We start from the raw sequence: 13,579 nt of genomic DNA, 5'->3' as shown, positions 1-13,579 counted from the left end.
GGATTATGAGATACACTCGAGGTTTGCAGCTAATGGCACCTGGTGGACTTCCCAAACACAAACCCCTGCAGTAGGATTTCCCTTAAATTTTTATTCCTCTCTAGACACGTGCACTTCTACACACAAACACAAGCGCACATCTAACTTCTGAGATTTATCATAATTCTGAATGTCTCCTTAGAAGGAATTGTGCCGCTCTGTCACCCAGTTTCAAGAGGTGGAATTCTTGAAGCTCTGAGGAGGTTTTGGAATTTGATGGCATTAGGATACTTTATAATAGAGTCTTTCTAATTCCATCTACATGTGACATACATACAAGCCAGGTGATTCTGACTGCTTTAGTCCTAATGACAGGATGTAGCAATTACCATAAAATTTCCCCTTAGTTCAGAACAACCCTTATTTTTAAAAGATGCAGTGAAAACACTTGAGGTCAAAAAGGTAAGTTTTGAACTAATTAAAATTCTAAAATTTTTGAGAATGTGTATCTCAGGAAATAAAAAACCCAGCATCCAAAAAGAAGTCAGAATGTAATAATACTCCCTGGGATTTATACAATTACAAGTTTCTCAAAATGTTCTTGGGAATAAAGGAAGATGCACTGCTGTTATCCCAGTTCATAGATGGATGCATAGGGAGCAGAGAGATGAAGTGCATTCACCCACGGATGGGGCCAGAAAGCAAAACTTGGGTCTCCTTACACACGGCTGAGCCTTTTTCTCTAGATGTAGAATATTTAATTGTGCTCAACTTTTCACCACCTCACAACAGGATCTGAATGTAACCCCTCAAAGTAGTGTTGATGAAGAAAGGATACGAGTCTGAGTTAATCCAGACTGCCACATGGAAAAGCCATCTGGGAGGGTATTTTGAAAGAAACAGATGGAAAAGGAAGAGATTCTTTTGAATGCAGTGTAAAATTTACATTATCCTCCATGAACTTCCGTGTAGTCCCCATGTTTATATAATTCATCACTGTATCCTCAGACAATATAGATGAGGAAGCCCAATGAGCTCATGTTCTCTTTTCTGAATCTGAGCTCTCCTTTCAAGGGCAAATCTGGAGCAGGGGCTGTAAGACAGCCAGACTGATCAGTGAGGACCAACCCAGTCCATCTGTGGTTTCTTTGATATTCCTGATTCTCTTGGGGAAAAAAACCCATACGATGTCACTTACATCATTTCTTGGTGTATTACTGCCCAATTTGTAGTCAGTTTTAGCCGCATTGATAATACCCACCTATGATTTATCTGTTTCTGCCTCTTTACTTTTGAATATGCCATTCACCTCATCTATAATATCTTCCTTTCTTTCCCTAATTTATGTCTTCATTTTCCCTTCTGCAGCTAAACAACAATAACAACAAAATTAAAACTCCTACCAGGTTCCTCCCCTTAAGTAACACATACCATTCCACCCATCCGTCTGTCATCCCCTGTGTGCCTCATGTGGCTTGACATTCTATGGTCATTTGCTCAACAAATGTTCGAATGTCTTCTCATGTGTGTTCACCAAGTATCTTCATCCCTGTCTCTACACTGGAATCACTTGGGGAGTTCATAAATATACTAATGCTTGGGTTTCCAGACCAAATAATCGGAATCACTGAAGGGTGGGGCTAGTGGTGTGCAGGTGAGTGTTCAACAATTTGCTCTCCAGTAAAAAAAAGTCCTGATTTGTGTATTGGTCAATTTTCATGGTGTAAGTCCGCCCACCATAGTAGATCTCAGGTTACCTACTTGACATCACAAAACATAGAATTTGAAAGAGATGCTCACAATTGGCTCACAAGGGCTGTGGATCATGCAGAATTGCAGTATTTATTGAAAAAAAAAATCTGAGTGTAAGTTGACCATTGCAGTTCAAACCCATGTTGTTCAAAGGTCAAATGTATATGGCATATACATGGTGAGAAATATATAATTATAATCTCTATGGGATTCTAATATGCGGCCAAGGTTAAGAACCTCTGAACTAGATTACACATTTCTCAGATGCAGTGACTGAGTTTTTATTCACCTTATCTTCCCTACAACACCAAGAACAGAGACTGAATCAAAGTTGTTAACAGGCCACATATAGTTATTAATCTATTGTGCACAGCCCATGATGCAACAGTGAACACTGCAGTATCCTTTGACCCAAATGCACAGAATTATAAATTCATTTTCTTTTGATTTTCTTACTGATGAAGGACAAGAAGCTAAATATATTTGGGATCTCCTACTTAAAAATGTCAAGTTTTTGTTTATATTTTGTTTTGTTAATATTGCTTAGAAACACTCAAACACCGTGTACTTATTTTTGTGTGCTCCGCACCACTCTTGACTTTTAGGAAAAGGAACAGCTCTGATTTTGATTTTTTTTTTTTGTGGAAACTGTTTTAATTCTACTTACAGCACATGTGTAATTATTCAGATATACTTCCCCTGTATACTTACATCTGTTTAGAAGCTTCAATACTGTTAGGAGCAGCATTTGTAAAGAACAGTAGACACATAAGATTGTCTGGAAGGTCTTTCCCAGGCAAGGCAACCCTGTCCCAAAATAGCAGGGTGCAGGGTACAGTTTTAGAGACCTTTGGTGAAAAGATCCCATGGGTAATTTAAATTTTATGAAAGTCTACAAAGAACTTGGTAACCCATGGCACTGCGTAAGAACTTACTCCAGCAGGTTCTGCAGAATACCTTAGGTCTTCCGGGCATCTCTTTCAACCCAGGAAGGGAGACCAGCAAGACATGTTTATACTCCAATGAAGCTCATGTATTTGGCAATCGTGGTTAATTTATTCTTAAGGTTTTTTTTTTTCCTTTGAGATATACGTCCTCAATAAGGATGATTCTTAGGCTTTTCTGTATAGATTATAGTTGGGACAAGGAACTCCAGGCATCAGGAACAAGAGAAATAAAACTGGTTCCTAATTTTGATGCTGCCAAAGACTTGAGCTGCTGTGACTCAGCCACTGACGTGAGACCCGAGGGTTCAACAACAGCAAAGTTAGTATAACTTAATCTGCCAATTTCCCAGCCTTCTTTGAGGGTATTTTGGGATCATCAAATATTATGGAATAAGTCAACACACAGATGTGTTTCCAGTCATGAATCATGATATATTTTGCAGCTAATAAGTCCCGTATCAAGTCAACGGAATATGGAGAGTTAGGCGGAAAGGACAAAATGTGATGTTTAAGAGTGGGCAAGACACATGATAAGATGTTTTATATGAGGCACTAAAAGGATTTGTTTTTTTTAAAGTATTTCTGTTTGCTCTGTACACTTCAGGCCTTGATCTTTTAGGGTTTTTAAAGACTCGCTCTCAGACTATGTATTTTTGACTGTGCCTGAAGGACACAGTTTTCAAGAACACCAATGCTGACATCATCAAAACTAGAAAAATACGAATTAAAGGTTTAATTTGGGGTTATATGTATTTTTTCACTTTACTTTTTATATTAATTAGGAGAAAAACATTGTAATGACCACCTCTTACCTGAGCAGGCTTCTTCTGAACGACTTGTTGTGGCTAAGAAAGAAAGAAAGAAAAAGAACCGTTATATTTTAAAAGGAAACACACACAATGAAAATAATTAAGTATACATGTTTTAAATGTAGACACTTGTCTGCAAAGTAAAGACGAAAATTTCAAGGTTCAAATGGTTTATCGAAGGTTAAAGGATGTGTATTCATGATCTCTGCATGTTTAGGAAAAACAGTACACGTTAAGTTAATTAAAACAAGTCCAAATTAAGGTCTGCGATACATACCAGTTACATCAAAATAAACTTGCTATTCTATTCACTTTGTTTTTAGCTTGCATGCCACAAATCTTAAGAAGTGAAAGTGCCTTATGAGTTAATATTTAGGTTTTAAAAACCCATCTTTATTGAGATGTATGCCATAAAATTCACTTGTATGAAGCATACACATCAAAGTTTTTTAGTATCTTCAAAGAGTAGTAAAAACATCACCACAATCTAATTTTAGAACGTTTCCACCTCTTGCAAAAGAAACCCTGTACCCATCATCACCCACTCCCCGTTTCCTCCTGCCTGCCCAGCCAACCTCCTGTCCCTAACACATCACTAATCTACTTTGTCTCTACAAATTTGCCTCTTCTGGACATTTCACGTAAATGGAATCATACAATATATAGCCTTTTGTATCTGACTTTTTTCACTTAACACAATGTTTTCTAGGATCATCCACGTGATAGGGTGCATCGGTGGTTCATACCTTTTTATTGCCATTGTATGTATGTCATTGTATGGATATGCTATCTATGTTTTGCTTATCCATTCATCCATCAGTTCATGGTCATTTGGATTATTTCCAACTTTTGGCTATCGTGAATAATGCTGCTATGAACATTCATATATAAGTTTCAGTGTGTACATGTTTTCATTTCTCTTAGTTATATAGCTGGGAGTGGAATTTCTGGGTCATAGAGGTTAACTCTATGTTAAACTTTTTGAGGAGCTGCCAGACAGTTTTCCAAAGCAGCCTCACCATTTTACACTGCCACCAGCAACGTACGAAGGTTCCAGTTTCTCCCCATACATGACAGTACTTATTTTTGTCTGTCTTTTTAATGATCGGCGTCCTACTGGGTGTGAAGGTGAATGTCACTGTGGTTTGAATATCCTGAATGGCCAAGGGTGTTGAGCATCTTTTCATGTACTTCCTGGCCATTCGTATATCTTCTTTAGAGAAATGTCTATTCAAATCTTTTGCCAATTTCAAAATTTGTCTTTTCATTACTGAGTTATAAGAGTTCTTTTATGTGTTCTAGATAGAAGTCCCTTGTCAGAATCTGATTTATAATATTTTTTCCCATTCTGTGGGTTTGTTAACTTTCTTGATGGTACCATTTGCAGGCTACTTTGTTTTCTCTGTGTCATCTCTATCTAATTCTGTATGTGGAGCAAAACTCCCCTCTTCGGAGTGAAACATCTGAGGAAACTTTTTGTCGACCCAGCTTAACCTGATTTTCCAATATTCAAAGTCTTAGAAAACTATTTAAATTATTCTTTGGTGTCATAAAAGGTGGATCTGAAGCCCCAGGTTCTTAATGGATTACTTCCAGTACTCTCTCTCATGTCTCATGTCTGAATATCAGCCTTATTTATTCTGTCTACACATCGCTGAGATTTGCGAATACAACTGAACCGCTCCGGTGTGGGCAGTGACGTGCTTTTGCCGTACAAGTGAAAGAAAAGTGCTGCAGTTCTCCCGGATCGCAGAGGTGAGGGTAGATGCCCTGCACTGTGAAGGCGCGTAGCTCCTGTTCGTTTCCCTTCCTCTCAGAGTGACGGTGGTGGTGTGATGTCTTATTGCTGCTGTGATACACACGGTTTATAAAAATCAACAGAGCTTTTTTTTTTTTTTTTTAGATAAACAGGATAAAAATAAGAGAAATGGCAAAATACATTTGTTTACTGAAAAAAAAAAGTTCTTCCCTTTGAGTTTAAATCCCAGTGGAGATGATGTCCTAAAAGGCCAGGTTTGGAGATGATGTTTCTCCAGGTGGGATCCAGCCAGGAATGATTAGGACTTCTTGTCTCTTCAGACTCCAAAGTGTGTGCTAAGAGAGTATTCATCTCAGAAGAGTCACTGGTCAGAAGAGACCACTCTTCTCTGTCTCTTCCTCCTGCTGATTACACCTGTACACATGTTGACTCCCGCACCATTTCAAATCCCCACACTCTCTCGCAGGCTGACTGGTTCCTGCTGCTCAGAAGTCCCCTCCCATTCTGGCCGAGAAGCCCGCAATCCATGTGACTCCTGCCCACTGTGAGGCTCAATGAAATCTTCTGAAAGGGCTGCCAGCTCACCCAATTTTCCATGAATTAGGTCCTGACACTTCAATGAGGGGAAAGACAATGTCTGAAACCCTGCCAGCTCTGGCTCCCGGCCTCGTCCGTGTCACAGAACTCCTGCAGCTGCCCTTCCACACGGCACTTCATGCTTCCCAGACCACCAGACAAACAGACCCTTGAGTCCTTTCAAGGCTGGCCGGGGTTAGGGCTGCCTGGACGTTTTCCCAGCCTCTGGCACCCAGTGGCTCCAGACTGTGCGGAGAACATTTTTGTTGTTGTTGTTGTTATTTTGTTTTGTTTTTATTTTTATGAATGGCTTTGGTAGAAAATGCAGACGGAAGCATAATACTACTGCCATTCATAAAAAGGGAAGGAACAAACTGCGGTCTGGAACTCTTCTGGGGACACCAAGCAAACTCCAACTCTCTTGTCTTCCCTGGGGAATCTGCTAGCTCAGGTACCGAGAAACCAGTTGGCCCTTAGGGTTCTTGTCATTCAAAACACTGTTGACCACTGTAGTTTTAGAAGAAGAACCGGATAACATCAACTGTGCACATTAACCTTCAGTGTGCTCGAGCAGTCTGTTCCCCTGCGCCTTCATAAGTGAGTAAGATTTTGCACTCGCATTTCCTGCGTAGAAGCTCAAATCCTTTCTGTTTTTAACGTCTGCCCCTTTGCGATTGGAAGGACCCAGGCCTTATTTATTTTCATTTGCTCACAGGGAAACTAAGGCAGAGGGAATGTAAATAACTTCCCCGAGGTCATTTCCTAAAGCTGAAACAACCTAGGCCTTCTAGTTCTCTAAATCCCCTATATAATGCTGTGAGGAAACCTATTCTCAACCTTTTTTTGAAGAAAAAAAAAAAAAAAAAAAAAAGGCAAATCCAATTCCATCCAAGTGGAGAAGCTGTACTTCATGGCTTTGGTTTCCATCCCCAGATTCACTCTTTCCCTTGGGATCTCCCCAGACTCCCCGGGAAGGCCGATGGTTTCCTCAGCAGGGCCAGCTCTGATGCCCTTAGGCTGGGATAGAAAGTGAATCCCAGGGGACAGGAGTCAGGCCCGCAAGGTCCATCTGCTCCCTCCCGCCCCTTGGAGAGTCTTCCTTCATTATCAGCTGCGGAGGGTCTGAGGACATCCCTTTAAAAGGCATGGGTTTCACAACGAGCGGTCTATTGAACAGGCAGCAAAGCCCTCCGAGCGGCTTATTTAGACACTTCTGATGGTTGCGTTTCTGGCAAGTCTGTGCACATGGTGGGTTTATACAGCTTAGACACTTTGTCCACCTGGCATGCCAACCTTTCCGTGCACGGAGATTCTGAGTTCCTTATGTTGTAAGATTGTTATTACACCTTTCAAATAGCTTGTAATGAAAATCTCTGATTCCACTTTTGCACTGAAACTTCTAAAATACAGTGGGTGAAAGAGAACTTCCTCCCAGAACAAAAGAACATCATCAACCACAAAGGACTTGGAAGAAGTGCTCTGAATTAATATAATGTTAAAATAAAACTGTGAAGAAAAACCCTGTCAACTGAACGTATCCTTGTACTGGCCTATAATGAAAAAGAATATGAAAAGCAATATATATATATAAATGAATCACTATACTGTACACCAGAAATTAACACAATGTTGTAAATTGACTACACTTTAATTAAAAAAAAAAAAAAAAAAAAAAAAGGAAAAGGGCCCTGTCTAACCACGAGGTCTTCAGAGTTCCCTACAGGTTAACACTTATATTGGACTAGCTCAGCCAAACTGAAAATACAATCTTTAGGCAAATAAATATGACTGTTAAAATACGTAAATAGCTTAGGACACCACATGTTAAGAAAGTGCAAAGGATGTGATAAAGGAAAGGACCTAGTTTTGGATGTCTGAGATCATACAGCAAACCGGTATTTGTCCAAATGAAACGGGAAAAGTTAACAAATTTGTAATGTCCACAGACTTTTTTGGTTTTTTGGATTTTGTAGGAAAACATTTGTGTAGGAAATTTCTCTCAGTATAATTAAGAGGCTCCCCAGCCCTTCTGAGAATCCAGCCTCTGGTTCCGGGGAGCCTGTGTATTTTCAAGCTGCTACCTAGACAGCTAAGCCACCTCTTCCAGTGGGCACTGGGGAAAAACCCTTCATAACAAGGGACCTAAACATGAGTTGTTCATCTTAAAACGAATCTAAACATTGAATGAAAAGAGGCTTTAACCTGGACTTAAGTTTTAAAAAATTGAAGTACAATGTATAGAAAAGTAAGGATGGTCACTATGCAAGGGGCCTGAAGTTGATCTTTGAAAGAAAATAGCCCTTCCCTTGATTTCTGTGCAGATGGGTCTCTTAGTTTTATGTAAGCAGTAGACTTTTAATCTAATTAACAGTCTTGGTTTTTTTGCCATCCAGTAATAGGCAGTTTTGCCCACTTGGTTTTTAAAGTCATAAGACCCTTGCTCAGTCAAGAGGGACTTCTGTTTCCTGGCATGACCTTTTTTCATGTAGACTGTTTTTCATTCTCTTGGCAGTATAAGACAAGACACATCCCCAAGGTGTTTACTAGAAAAGAATTTGAAAACCCTCATTTCTTTTGTGAGACGTGAAGGGCCCCTAAAACATTACTTCTTATTTCTCATTTCGAAATGAAAGTTACCTTTTAGGGGGCTTTCGCGTCTCATAAAATAACCGCTCACAGGATAAGCTCAGTTATTTAAAGTTTTTAATTAAATATGCTATCCTGCTAAAAAGATACTTGTTTTTAAACTTCCAAGAGTTCTTTCTGGCCTAAGCCAGCACATCAAACTACGAGGGCCCATAATTACGTTTGTATTCACACAAAAGCGACCAGATTCATCTTCTGCCTGAAAGGACTGATGAATTTATCCCCACCTTTTGGAGAAAATTTGGAGAAAATAAATCAGCCTGTTGCTCAATTACCTCAAATGCTTTCTGAACCAAATCAATTAGTCATTTATAGCCAAAAGTATCAAATAAGTAGACACAGCTCAAATTCTAGACATGTAACTGTCCAGCCTCTACAGAAACTCTCCAAATATGGCCATGAACCATGAAGGCCAGCAGCAACTGGACACCACGTGGTGCACACACGGACAGGAATTCTTTCTGTCATGTGGTTTGAACAATATCCCTTTTGACCCTTTGTCCTAAGTAGTTTAAAGTCTCAAACGATGACCTTTCTCTCTGTGTATAACCATTCACCGAGATTTACTTTCATGTGTGTGTTGAGAAAGATGCTTTCACTCTCTGAAACTTCACAGTGCTGTTCTGAATATACATATATATTTTGGAACAGGACATTAGCCCAACTGGAGGGAGGCGACCTCCATCAGGAAGGAAAATTCTTCCTTGAGTTTCATGAAACGATGTGATCTACACACTTGCTCACAGTGCTCAGGATTACAGGTTTAAAACGTTGATATTCCAGAATGTCAAGCTTCTATATTTGGCCCTTTTAGAAAATGAACTTTATGCTCTAGAGGTTTTGAACCATTTTTTAAAAACACGTAAGAACCTCTCCCTCTTCTCTTGCAAATCCGGTCTCTGTGGAATCCTACAATAGGACGCAGGCAAGGTGGCACTTCTGCCTGGCCTCCACTCCAACCCACTCCCTGTCTTCCCAGGAGATCCCTGAGGCCCCTCAACAGAACACTGAGCGCTCTGGGGAACGTCAGGTGAATGTCTCTGATCTCTAGGTGCAGATCCTCTGTCCGAGCCGTATCACCAGGATACTTGGAGTCAGAGCATCTTCACAGCAATCACTCAGTGTGGCTTATCCTGTTAGGCTGAACCATACGAACCTGAGTTTTTGTCAGTCAAAACCAGTCAAAGAGCAACAATTTCATATGGTTTAACCTAATAGAATCAAGGAAAGGTGGCCATTCTTGCTAATGCAGGCTGTGTAATTTTCATGATTTTTGTCATTAGGCTGTGTTAGCCAACAGATGTTTGTGCCTTCTGTGCACCTAGATCCTGCACTCAATCTCTCTGCTTACCACTTTCCATCTCGAGTCCTGACTCTCCCATTTATTTTACCAAAGGCTGCCAGACTCTGGTGAGAGGAGGAATTTGACTTTCCCAGGCGTGAAGTTCCGGGGTTCTCATTCTGCAGCCTTTCTTCCGAAGCACCCTGGCTGCCTTTGTGACCATCTAGCTAAGTTCTCATACCCACTCCAAGCCCTTCTGAACTCGACCTCATCATGGAAACTGGATAGAATAACTGGCAAATAACAATTCTTGGTGATTATTCAAGAAAGCTTTATATGAAAACTGTGACTTCTAGTTCAATTTAAAAATGAATGGTCAACTCTCAGTGACACCAATATAGGAAAGTTGAGTTCAGGGTCCTCTCTAATACCAAGTGCTCAAGAAATTACTTGACTTACCTAAGGAATGTTTTGGGGAATTAGGATCGTGTGTCTGACTGTAGCTATACAAATCCCACTCCATTGTGTATACCACTCTTATCAGGCTGGAGGTCTTCCTGTTTCAGCGGCTTCCTCGGTTGAGAATGATCCCGTCCCCTAGTGGTGGGAAGCCTCGGTGAAGAGAAGAAACCGTCCACCGCAAGTAAGTAGTTAGTGGCAGTTTTTCTCCAGCTTAGAAAAAGCCTGAGTTGGGTTACAATTTCTTTGTCTTGCCCCTCCTGTGTGCACTTAGAGATGACTGTGCAACGTGTGTACACACATGTAACCCCGAATGGTTACAATCTGACAGTAACATCTGGCCCTTATAGTGCAAAGGGGATTTTGTAGTTCTCTGTACAAAGTCTCCTAACAAGTGATAAATCTATGGGGAGTTTTGGCAAAATCTCTGGAATTTCTGCTTGGTAATAGGGGGGAAGGGGTGGTGTTCTTTATTTTCTCCTCTACTTGGCTTTACTCTTGGACTTAATGCAAAAGACAAAAGTAAGCATCATTTCAAAAGCATTTATTGGATTATTATAGCGAAGTGCCCTCGCTGCAGCTGGCCTTGTTTAATCTGTTCAAGGATGAGGAGAGTCACAATCTGCTCTGGTTTGTGTTTATTAACATCAGCCTGTGTGTAGATGGCAACGAGCCATAGCAGTTCTCGTGAAAACAGATTTGGGGGCCAATACTTTGGAGTTTTTGCCTTCCTTCTGGTGCCTTTCAGACACCTTCAGAATGGAGGAGAAAGATCAATGGGGAATCCTTAAAAAAATCTGTGTCCTGATCAGTTCCTTCTACAATTTGACCTGATGAAATTATTCACTGGCTCATCAGATTCAAGTTGATATTTGATGAACTGTATGGGGACTGGGTGTACAAAATGAGTAAGAAAAAGTTTCCTGGTCTCAAGGATCCTAGAGTCTAATGGGGGAGACAAATAAGGAAACAGATATTAAGAGTGCAACGTGCAATTTTAGATTTGTTTTTTCCTATGTTTGATGTAATCTTAAGTGTAGAGAGGCCTGCTCATCAAAGATAGAAGAGGATATCATAAGAAAGAAGAGCTGACTCTTTTCCCTTTAATAGGGAAAATGAGAAAGTCGAGATAAGTTTGTTGAAGAAAAAGAAATACAAGAAATCTGAAGACTTGATGTAGAGGAAAAGCATCATTCATTTCCATCACACACACAAAATACAGGCAGAAAGAAATTTTCTTGGTTTTCACTTCGGAAAGTGAAAGATTAGAATTAAGCTTAAAAAATTCAGAAAACAAAATAAAACTATGGGGGTAGTGTTGTCAAAACTCTGGTTAATTTTAAAATGATACTTTGGTGTGCTCCTGAGCCACAGCATTAAAAATAAAATAAATAGGCATTTTTATTTTATGGAAGATGGCTGCACTTTGGGGATATAAAGCATCCTGAAGTGAACATTCACACAGGTTGGGTAAAGGAATATGTTGTCTCATGAGTCAACTTTTCATCCCCATTTTTATGATTCTTCAAGTTTTGGGGGCAGGGGGGACATTCACCTTCAGGCAAAGAAGCTGAGTGAACATTGTGAGATTCGTGTTATTTCACAGAGAAAGAATTACTCTTGTTTCAGTCTTATTTCCTTATTCTACACATTTTTAAACCGAAACACGGCATAGTTTTTTTTTAAAGGCTCAGATTATTTATTTATTCTCTTTACAGATTTCTTTTTTGGGGCGTATATAACCATTCACAAAGCTAGTTCACTTTGTAAAGGCACACGTGGTTAACAGCACCCAAGTAAAGTGAAGGAATATGGGAAACACTATGCTGCTGGGTTTTGACGAAAGAAACTCATGTTTGAAGAGATGCTGTGGACTAAAATCAAACTTTAGCTAATGCCAACCTTACCAGACAGAAAGACAAATGTTTAATACTAGATAAAAGTAGACGTCTATGAGACAATGGAAATTAAATTGCGTACTATAGGAGGTGAGCAAAACCTGATACTCCAAATTTGCCGGGGACATCCTTGAAAGTCCACTTAAGACATAACGTCTTCTTAACATCTGCCTGATTTATTCAGAGAGTGGTTATATGAAACTGGATTTGGACCTGAACAGGAGAGAGTTTTTCATATAACATGTAATATCTTTTCTTGTGTGCCTGCCCATTTGCACAGAACACAAAGCATGTGATTTTTTTCAGTAGTTCTAATTACTTTCATTTTGACAAAAGAGATTTAGAATCAATACGTAGAAAATTTCTTCAGTTCTGAGAACATTTGTCTGGCCTGGAGACTAAAACATTTAAACACGGTTTTACAAAATGATTGGAGGATCCAGGATTTCCCAGCAGCCATGCTAGTTACACATGGAAACTGAATTTAAAAAGCTGAATCATGATTTTAGGCATTTCCTTTCCTTAAGGAAAGAGTCAGTAAATTTATTTGTAATCTCTTATGCTCTCAAGGACTACAAAGGGATAGTTTATGGGTTGAGAGCTCTAGGATACTTCACTGAGTCATCTCTCTCCGAGAACCCTAATTTAGCAGTATTTTCTTGGCATTAGCCTGGGGTTGACTTTAGCAGTTGAGTTGTTTTCCTTGGAGGAAGTTTAATATTCAATCCGAGAAATGTTAACTATTCCCGAACATTAGCTTACAGCCTTCAACTTTTTAAACAGTTGTAGAAGCAAGTTCACTTTCTTCCACATTCTCACACTTCCAGAGTGTACCCAGCACGCCCGGCTTTCCAGAGAGTACCTCCCTCCTGAACCTTCCCTCGAGGTTTTCTCTGGATTAATGTCCCTTTCTTCAGAATCTGTAAATTAAAACGTCTCCCTTCCTCCTTCAGAAAACCTCACATTTCATTCGGCTTGTCTCCAAAATCTCTTATTTCAGACTCAAGTGGGGCTTCAGACAGCCCCCCCCCCCGAACCACCCGACTCAGCTCAACTGCTCTAAAATTGATGTTTCTCCCATCGCCGTACTGTCGTCTTAGAAACTATCTTGGTTTGGGCCATTCCAGGGATGTCTCTCTGACTTCTGTCTCATGACCACATCCACTGAATCAAACACTCTTTAATCACAATTCAGGGTAAGGTGACCCGACTCTTCACTGTGTATTTATATTGATCATATATTAATCACGGCAGTGTACAGTTTACAGTGATTTACTGTGTACCGTCTGATTTCCCTCACATCAGCCATCTGCTGTGAGGGACCGCTGTTCAAATTTACACACAAGGAAGTGGAACCCTGAAGGAAGACGGTGACTTACAAGGGTTACAAGGCCGGTGCATGACGCTGCTCCAGCTGCAACCCGGGCCACGCGGGTCCCCCTCTTTTGCTCTTTCCACTGGCCCCTACTGCT

General features: G+C 40.2%; 1 protein-coding gene across 2 annotated transcripts in view; it reads right to left on the bottom strand.

Annotated features, from left to right (window-relative positions):
- The window catches only part of HMGA2 (high mobility group AT-hook 2), a 130,961-nt gene that overhangs the window by 10,998 nt on the left and 106,384 nt on the right, over positions 1–13,579 (bottom strand). For both annotated transcript variants that reach the window (XM_032493350.1, XM_032493351.1), the window contains exon 4: positions 3,491–3,523. In XM_032493350.1, the coding sequence (XP_032349241.1) occupies positions 3,491–3,523 (33 nt within the window). The remainder of the gene's footprint in view (positions 1–3,490; positions 3,524–13,579) is intronic.

The sequence above is a fragment of the Camelus ferus genome, chromosome 12 (genome assembly GCF_009834535.1).
Source record: "Camelus ferus isolate YT-003-E chromosome 12, BCGSAC_Cfer_1.0, whole genome shotgun sequence".
NCBI lineage: Eukaryota > Metazoa > Chordata > Mammalia > Artiodactyla > Camelidae > Camelus > Camelus ferus.
The sequence above is the reverse complement of the archived record's forward strand: the minus strand, read 5'-3'. Positions and strand labels throughout refer to the sequence as shown.